Source organism: Trachurus japonicus, chromosome 16 (assembly GCF_045865225.1).
Source record: "Trachurus japonicus isolate A0001 chromosome 16, Traja_1.0".
NCBI lineage: Eukaryota > Metazoa > Chordata > Actinopteri > Carangiformes > Carangidae > Trachurus > Trachurus japonicus.
The window spans coordinates 13831285-13840555 of NC_140922.1; the positions used below are offsets into that span (position 1 = coordinate 13831285).

At 41.2% G+C, this 9271-nt stretch overlaps 1 protein-coding gene across 2 annotated transcripts; it reads left to right on the top strand.

Moving 5' to 3' along the window:
• Nucleotides 1-235: 235 nt before the first annotated feature.
• On the top strand, nt 236-8527 carry tcea3 (transcription elongation factor A (SII), 3). 2 transcript variants are annotated; one of them, XM_085801739.1, is made up of 21 exons: nt 236-450; nt 1180-1242; nt 1385-1490; nt 1580-1685; nt 3087-3620; nt 3702-3821; nt 4082-4183; nt 4270-4338; nt 4436-4546; nt 4660-4728; nt 5027-5086; nt 5196-5267; nt 5377-5445; nt 5540-5602; nt 5694-5768; nt 6391-6551; nt 6723-6778; nt 6910-7065; nt 7150-7296; nt 7933-8004; nt 8114-8527. In XM_085801739.1, exons 1-21 carry the CDS (start codon nt 382-384, stop codon nt 8120-8122), a joined length of 2289 nt encoding a protein of 762 aa, XP_085657865.1. In that variant the 5' UTR covers nt 236-381; the 3' UTR covers nt 8123-8527. The 2 variants fall into 2 exon arrangements, with proteins under 2 accessions (XP_085657865.1, XP_085657866.1); XM_085801740.1 differs by having other exon boundaries at nt 4663-4728.
• Nucleotides 8528-9271: the final 744 nt, after the last annotated feature.

The window sequence follows — 9271 nt, forward strand, 5'->3', positions numbered from 1 at the left end:
CCAAAACAGAGTATAGGTACAAGTAGGCTACACGGGACAGTCAAATAAACAAAACAAAAAAATAAAGTGAGATGTCCTTGGACTGAAAACATGTAGAAGTTTAGCAGTTAAATGTATTTTATATTAAATCACTTTGAATAGTGGACATTTGTGTTGTCCCACATGTGTCTACTACGTGCCTAAATTTAGTTGTTGTCATGTGTGGAGCTGGTCAGCTGGGCTGCTGCAGCAGGACACGCCTCTGGGCTGAATGGAGAGCACCGTGCGCACAGAGCAAACTGCAGCGGATCCAAACTTTCCTTTTGTTTTTTTTTAACCGTATTTGACGAGTTTGAACACAATCCACACCGTTGCTTCACTTCTAATCGATTAAATGCAGCGATGACGCGAGAAGAAGATCTCATCCGGATTGCAAAGAAACTGGACAAGATGGTGTCTAGAAATAACACGGTGAGACGATATTTTGACACCCACAGGTGGCGCGTTGTCTGCCACCGCGTGCTGTGCACAAGGCCCGGGAACGACTCTTCTCTAAATGAAATGTTTACTTTCGATTTTACGGGGAGGATACGTTTGTTTTCGTGTAATTTGGTGTATTTTTTTGAAAGTTTGCACAGTTGTAATATGAGCCCGACTGTACTGTAACAAATGATCGACAGGTGTTTGGCGCCGCTTTGCACACATTTCACTTTGCAGGACGTTTGCGAGCTTCGACTGTGCAGAGCACGTTTTGTCCCGATGTCCACGGCTCTTTTGTGCAGATCTTTGTCTGGGTGACATATACACAGTAACTAAAGTGCAACACAAAGTAAACAGCGCGGCCCGTGGGCAAGGTCGTGTGTGTGTGTGTGTGTGTGTGTGTGTGTGTGTGCGTGTTTTGTGACTGAATGTGCAAACACGACGTTGTTTAATGGCGCTCAGTTCAATAAAAATAAACAATTGTAATACCAGAAAGTTAATAAAGTTTGGATTCTTCACACTAATGTTTATTTCTCTTAAAGTCTGTGACAAATATGAAATGTTTAAAATACAGAAGTGAAAGTGTTGCTGCTTACGAACCAAATTTGTCTTCAAAAATGTTCCTATTTTGCAAACCTGTCAAACCTGTTGTATTTCACGGTGAATACATCCAAGATATGAGAGTTAGAAGTCAAGATTTTAACTGTAGTGATGTTGCAGGAGGGCGCCATGGACCTGCTGAAAGAGCTGAAAGGTTTCAACATGACCCTCAAACTTCTCCAGGTACAGTCAATAAGTATAACTTTTAGCTGTGTATTGTATCTAAATACAGTTTTACCAATGCAATAATTGCTCTTCAGGCAGTTAATTAATAAGAAATCTACGCAGTTATTAAAGTTGTAAGTTTTATATGTGTTTGTTTTAGGAAACGAGGATCGGCATGTCTGTGAATGGGATCAGGAAGCACTGCACGGATGAGGAAGTCATAGCCCTGGCAAAAGTTCTCATCAAAGACTGGAAAAGACTTCTGGGTACACTTTTTTTTATAACGTGTTACATAAGGTACTTACATGATTTTATTGAGAAGTTAAATAGTTTCTGATCTTATTCATTCGCTCAGACTCTGGCCACTGTCCCTCTGAGAAACCGGCTGAGATGAAGAATGGACTGGACTCCAGCAAATCCACAGTGTCTCCGAACAGCTCACCATCAGAGACACAGAGCAGGTCAGTACTTACATGGAAGTTGCACAGAGACGACACAGGTGACAGTGCAGTTACCACAGGAGAAGATACTTTAAAGTTCATGTCTTTGCAGGAATACCTGCATCACCTGACCCACAGCAACAAAATGGCTTTAATTCAACCATAGAGACAGTTAAGCAACAGCTTGTGCTCAACAAATGAAAACGTCAGAAGTGACAGTTGACTGCTGGATTAGCTCATATACGTACATATAATATAAAGTCTTGTCCTTTAATTAGCTCTACATCATCATTTTGAAGAACTGCAGTTTTCCTACCCTTGTGCAGCTGCAGATGGACCAGTTCTTTTATGCTTTCTGTGTTGAACTTTGAGAGAAAATACATTACTTTGAAAAAATAACCTGTGACTCAGTGCAAACGTTGCACAATATTCAGCACCAAGGACAGGGCTTTATGATCAGAAGAAGAAAAAAGGTGATAGAAAAAAATCCTGACCCTTTCATACTAGATCTATCAGCAGCAACTCAAATGTAAAAATCAGTCATTACAGCAACAATGTGAGCGTAACAATGGACCTTCCTACATTGAAATGACCCAGGCCGTAATTTGGTATTTTTTTAAAAGTAGCTTTCAAGCTGTTTCTACAGCAGTTATGAAAGCAGTGATAGCCTTCAAAGTTTCTTTGCAAGAAATTTTCAACAAAGGCAAAGAAAATTCCTCTAATGCCCCACTCACATCTGATTATTTACCTTCTACCACAATAATAACTACAATCTTAATTACGTCCTGTTAATAGTGAACTCCCTGTAAATTAAGTCTGTTTTCTTTTGCATTGAGTTGCAGCTCTGGTGACAGTATGACAACATTAGAGATAGAAGATGTTTATCCTATAAATCGCTTGGTAATGTCAGTTATTGGATAAAGTGACGATCAACTTAATGTCATATTACAGTTGTCTGTGTCACTACAAGGCCTACTTCTGGATACCCAAACTATGAAATAAGCTTCATGTCTTCAATAGCGTTTGCAAATTCTAGTCACTTTCTAACATAAAAGCTGCCTCATCCACATTCAGAGAGACGTGAAACAGTCTGAAGCTGCCTATTTTAATAATTCAGCTAAAGCTAAATAGTTGTAGGTAAATGAAACCGGTGTTAAAATAAAACCAGGCCTTTAGCTGATGCAACACATGGTCAACATTACAAAACCAAGTGGTGTAATTAGCTGGTGAGTAAAATGCCATCTGGACTGACTTTCATTAGAATGAATTAGGGAAGATATGTAATTGCCCACATCCCTTTTAAATATTCTGTCTGGATACGGCCGAAGTCATCCTGACAATGAATCTGATGCAAGTGAAAAACATAAATGTGTGCTGGCTCTTGAACAGAGGTAAAAACGATACTTCCTTTGTTTGTGTTAGTCACAGGAGACTGGATGTCAAGCCGAGACATGAATCAGATCCTGACAAAAAACACTTGGATAAAAACAAAAAAGAGAAACCTAACGATGAGCACAAAAACAAAAAGGGGCATACAGATGACCTTGGGGATGAGAAGCACCTGGACGAGGCTCTAAATGAGAAACATACGCAAGAAATGAGAAAGGAAAAGCATTTGGATGACCCCAAAAAACAAAAAGCTGTGGAGGATCCCCATCTGGAGGCAGATAACAAGAGACAGAAGCATGTGCAAACCTTGCAGAATGAAAGACACAAGTCAGAACCGAGGAAAGAAAGGCCACTAGACGGAGAGAAAAAAACGAGACATGTGGAAGAACTCAAAAAGGAAAAACAGCCCGAGGAGCACAAGAGGCACAGCAGAGCAGATGACACGAAGAAGGACAAGCACAGAGAGGACGGTAGACATGAGAGGCCTGTAAACACTCCACAACGAGAGAGACCGAGTGAACCTCAGAGAGAGAAACCTGCTGACGTTCACAGACCCATATTTGAAAGGTGAGAAGGAGGTGGCTCAAACACTGATAATCACACACCAGAGAGATCCAGCAGCGCTTCAGACTGAATTATTCATTTCAGGAGAGGAGTCTTGGACAGCAGCATTCTGTATCCCAACCGCTTCCCCTCTCCTCCTCGCCCCGCTCGGCCTCCTCCGCCTCTCCCCATCAAACGGCCGTCTTTGGATGGGAAGAAAGACAGGTCTGGACTTTTTTTTTTACGATGCCTGAGCTGAAGAGCAGGGAAAGACTCCTGCTGGTGCTGCATGATGTAATGGTTTTGAGTCACTCATATGCATGTTGACATTTGTCCCTGCAGTGTTATAACCAGCAAACAGGACACCTGCTGCGCATGGTGCATGCTGTGATGGCTCAGTCAGGTGTGTCTTTACTAAAAGGGTTTTCTATTGAAGGTGAACAGCATGCAGCGCTCTGATCTGTACCGTTGTGACATTTGTTCAGGAAGGACGTTAAAGACGCGGCCCCCCGACAGCCTCGCCCTCACACTCCTCGGCCCGCCTCTCCTCCGGCTAAGCGGCCTTCACTGGAAGTGAAGAAAGAGAGGTCAGGCATGCTGTGGCGCATGTTTGTGGTTCAGGTTTTTTGAGTGCAAAGAAGTGTTCTCACACAAATGTTGATTGTCACATCAGGAAAGTTCCACCGGACCCAAACGCTCCGATACCTCCTCTTCCTTTTCACCTTCATCCTCCTCCGCCAAGGTCAGGGGTCTGCATGCCCGCTTAAACTTGCATCACATTGACATTTGCTCTCGCCGCAAAGTGTTTCGGTTCAGCTCAAACCTGTTTCTTTAATTAGAAAAGAGCCCCCTGACCCCAACGCTCCTCTTCCTCCGCTTCCCCTTCACCTCCACCCCCCGCCGCCTCCTGCGAAGCGTCCCTCACTGGATGGGAAAAAGGAGAAAGAGAGGTCTGACTGCTTGTCTGCAATTGTCTGGGAGGATTGTTTTGGAGAAAATGACCTGTAATTTCATTTGGAAAAAAAATCTTCTCTTCATTGAATCCTTGTGTTATTTGCCACAGCAGGAAAGAGTCGACGGACTCGAAACCTCCTTTGCAGAAGAAGACATCAGATCACGTGAAGAAAGACAGGTCCGGGGTCTGGGAATTATTCTGCGCCGCATTCATTCTTTCAAAATAAGTTTCCTGTTTTGTCTGAAGGATCGTCATTGATCTCAGACTGTAATCCCTGTTGGTGTGTTTTAAATGAACTATCAACACAATATTACAGGAATGTAGTGATTGCTGATTGCTTTCACATATTGTCCCGCAATTGCATTTGTATTTTGACGTAAATTGTGGGAGCCCCAGGGACAGCTGATCAAAGACAGTAAGAAGACCACATCCTCTGTTGGTTTCCCTTCTTGTACGACGTGTTTTCTCTTTGCAGGAAAGACTCATCGGATAGCAAAGTGTCTAACAAACACTCTGATGAAGTCAAGAGAGAAAGGTTGGCAAGTGTGAAAATGTTTGTCAAGCTGTCTGTGTGACATGTGGTCGACTTTCAGGGCATGAGGAGCTTTCCTTATTCCACCTCTGCTGTCCTTCCCTTTCGCCAGGAAAGATTCCTCTGACTCAAAAGCACCACCTCTGAAAAAGCCCAGTGTGGATATTAAAAAAGAAAAACACAGGTGTGCAGGAGCAGGGTGCTGCTTCTTGTCAAACAGTGTGCATCTTAGCTTTTGACACATTGAACAATAATTGTATCAGTGTCACAACTCTATTTCTTCATTGTTGCAGGAAGGACTCCAGTGACTCAAAGCCCGCCCAGCCTGTGAAACGCCACTCAACCGATTCCAAACCGGACAGGTAGGACTTGTATGCACTCGTTCTAGTTCAGTTAAAATAGAGAAACATTGACACTGACAATAAAACCAGGTTTACAGAATGTCTCTTTACATAGACGGGAATCCACCGAGTCAAAGAAAAGCAGCTCACTACCAGCAAAGAAGCTCACAGGTGAAAGGTAAATGATTTAACTAAAATTTAGCCAAACTACTGTTTGACATGTTTCTAAAAGTGGAGAAACAACAGATGACTTTGACTTTGTCTTATAGGAGAGAGTCTCAGGGCTCTAAGACCTCTCAGCCTGCACCTCCTCAGAGGAAACCCTCAATGGACAGTGGTGAAAGGTATTACAATATCAGTCTTTAGTAGGTTCATTAGGATTTATGCAGATGACCCCAATATATATTATATATTCAGTCTAGCTGGGACAACTGCAATTTTCTCTTCAGCTCAACTACGAATTTAAGCATTTTCATTTTTTTTTTTTTTTGATGATGGTTTTGGTGAAAAAGTGCTTCTGTGCCAGTCTCAGCCCTGGCAAAGTTAGTGACGAGCAGCCAATGAGTCAAATGTATGGACTGATGTAGACCAAAAACAGAGCTAAATGAGTGTGAGTTTTGGACTTGTATTCATTGCCTCCAAATCAAAATGAATGTTTGATGCATTGAGAGACGCTTGCTTGACAGCATGTTAGTCATATCAACTTCATTTTATTTATATCACTTTACAAGCTGATAAGATGGCTGCTTGAACAGTTCACCTGGAATGTGAACAGGGCTAAATTAGGATCACAACAAGGGTTTTGTTTGTACGATTTAACACATAAATGTTCTTGTTAGGGTTTAAAAACATTAAATTACGCTGTTCAAAAAAACAAAACAAAAAAAAACATTCCAAATACCAAGACCCCAGACGTGACACTTGTCATCTTACTTTGTGGTTGTTTAAATGCGTCCCTCTTTCTAGAAAAGGAAAGACTGAGGCTCCTAAAACTCCCACCACCCCGACCAGCCCCATGTCCCCCAGCTTCAGTTCTCCTGGGGGTCCGCTGTCCCCTCACCTGGCTACTGGAGACTCCATCAGGGACAAGTGCATCGAGATGGTGGCAGCTGCCCTGCGCACAGATAGTGAGACTAATAGTACACTTGACAGCAGTACACAACAGCAGCAAACACCTTTCTCTTCGTCATCCATCCAAACACAGACTGAATACAGGAATTGGCTGAAATAAACTACATAAATACTGTATCAGTATTGCTTTTAGATTAATGTGAATAACTTTTTCCTGGTCTTCACAGATGACTACAAAGATTTTACTGTGAACTGTGACGGCATGGCAGCAGAGATTGAAGATCATATCCTTTAAAATGATTCAGTAGTTTCCTCATAAGGCTGCTTAGACTTAACTAAACTCTATTCAGCATTGTTGCTCTGATCACATACAGGACACGGCAGGTTTAATTCTTCCTTGACTAAATAGGTGCACATATCTACCAAGAGATAAAGGCAACTGATATGAAGTATAAGAACAGAGTCCGCAGTCGAATTAGCAACTTGAAGGACCCCAAGAACCCTGGTCTTCGCAGAAATGTCCTGGCAGGGAACATTGAGTTGAGCCGCATTGCCAGCATGTCTGCTGAGGTACAGACCACTCACTCATCAACATCTCTCTGTAGCTCAAAACCCCTTTCTTTCATCTCATATTCACCTGACTTCCTCGTGTAGGAAATGGCAAGCGACGAGCTGAAACAGCTGAGGAACGTTCTCACCCAGGAGGCCATCAGGGAGCACCAGATGGCCAAGACTGGTGGCACCACCACCGACCTGCTGCAGTGCGGCAAGTGCAAGAAGAAGAACTGCACCTATAACCAGGTGAACAGACACGAGATACAGACACTGGACAAATGTGATGGGATTATTTTCACATTCTCCTGTTTTTTTTCGTGTTTTTTTAATCCTAGAGTTGATTTGTCAAGTGAAACTAATGATAAAGTATTTTATTTGAAGCAATAGTGAGTCTCTTAGGTTGCAGCATGAAAAAAGATGTATATCCTCAGGATCTCCATGTGAAACAGTGTGATTCCTCTGATTTTTTTTCTTTTTTTAAACAAAGGGTGGCTGAGTTTGTTTGAAAATCCTCTATTCTTACACACCATGTTACAGACCTCCATTGAAGTGCACTTATACAGTATATATAGCCTACATGTGAGAGGCCAGATGGCTCTTTAGGTCTGCTTTAGTGCTTCGATGTTATCATTTACTTTGATTATATCATCACTGTTTTCTATATCAAGGATCATCTACAAGAGACATGGAGCCCCGATAACACATCTGTAATTAAGTGTCATTATCTGTTTGCTAAATACTCCTTAATTAGGTACTTACTATAGGAGTAAATTATTGTGTTTCAGGTTTATTCATGTTTTCTCTACTGTAGGTTGTGTCAAGTGTGTCTTTGCCCCGTGGTGTACTGTTTATGTAACCTCTGTGTGTGTGTGTGTGTGTTAGGTGCAGACACGCAGTGCTGATGAGCCGATGACCACGTTTTGCCTGTGTAATGAATGTGGTAACCGCTGGAAGGTAAGTGTTTACCTTGGCCTTGCTCTCAATAACTTATATACTTTATACTATCTTTAAAAACACTCTTTTAATACCTTTTTTCTTGTTTTTTTTATTTTTTATATTCCAGTTCTGCTGATGCCTTCAAGGTGAAACCAGCTTTTTCTGTTTTGTTTTGTTTCTTTTCTCTTTTTTTCTGAGCATATTGAACTGCATATTTTCTATAATGGGAGGGAAGGGAGTTTATAAATTATTGCAGCAAATGATTTAATAACAGCAGTATTCTTACAGTTTTTACATGACATTTTGAGATTTATAAGCATGTGCTAAAAATAGGGGTTTGCCATATGTGGGTTTTGAAGCCTGAGCATGAATGTCAGTTTGATGACTGAGTCATTGAATAATCCCGTTGGAACACATTAACAATGATCATGGTGCTATCATGATGGAGACACAATCATAATCCAGTTAATAAATGATGTCATATTGCAGCTGTTGACTTTGTAAATATTGAATAACCAATAAACTGCATAAATCAGCAATATGATGGCTTGGTGAACTGTTTATATCAAAATAAATACGTACAAATATATTGTCAATCAGTCTTGGGTCACATTGTCAACCTGATGCAATCATTTCCTTTGATCCACATGATATCCATATGGTTATGTTATTTTATTTCACTCAACAAAATAGATAAACATAAATAATAAATAACTGAACATATATTTAAAAAATTGCATTATATTTACAATGTGCTAATATACCAAGGGGGATAAAAGATAAATCAGGGTTATTAACCCATCTCACAGATAAATATTCATCTTTTTTTCATGAGAATGGTATAACAAGAGAAAAACAATGAAGTTTTCTGTTGCACTTCTGAACACAAACAGTAGGTGGCAATAAGTCATCATACGTCACAGGCAGCAGAAGTTCCCAGATTTAGATTTTTCTTCCCTCCGGTTACAGACCACAAATTAGACACTCACTTGTTAGTGCCAGTTCAACAGGCTGGTAAAGCCACGGGGAAGAATTACTGAAGACTCATGTGACAGTGTTAAAGCAGCATTTAACAGCATTCAACAACACAAACCTGTTCCCTCAACATGACTGATATTGCTATGAAAACGTCCAAGCAAATGCGAATTCTACCCAATAAATTCAGTCTCTTGCGAAATAACTGCATGCCCTAGACGTTAAAGTTAGTGGTGATGTGAGAAATGCTGTCTTTTCTTCAGAAGCAATAATAGAGAGCTTCCCTGCAGCCCTCTGGCTCAGTGTTCAC

What these genes read in the sequence shown, in the direction of transcription:
- tcea3 (XM_085801739.1), top strand. Translation starts at nt 382, where the DNA reads ATGACGCGAGAAGAAGATCTCATCCGGATTGCAAAGAAACTGGACAAG. An exon ending in CCATCAGAGACACAGAGCAG is followed by an intron (nt 1,686 to 3,086) that starts GTCAGTACTTAC and finishes TGTTTGTGTTAG; the next exon opens with TCACAGGAGACTGGATGTCA. An exon ending in TTGCCAGCATGTCTGCTGAG is followed by an intron (nt 7,066 to 7,149) that starts GTACAGACCACT and finishes TTCCTCGTGTAG; the next exon opens with GAAATGGCAAGCGACGAGCT.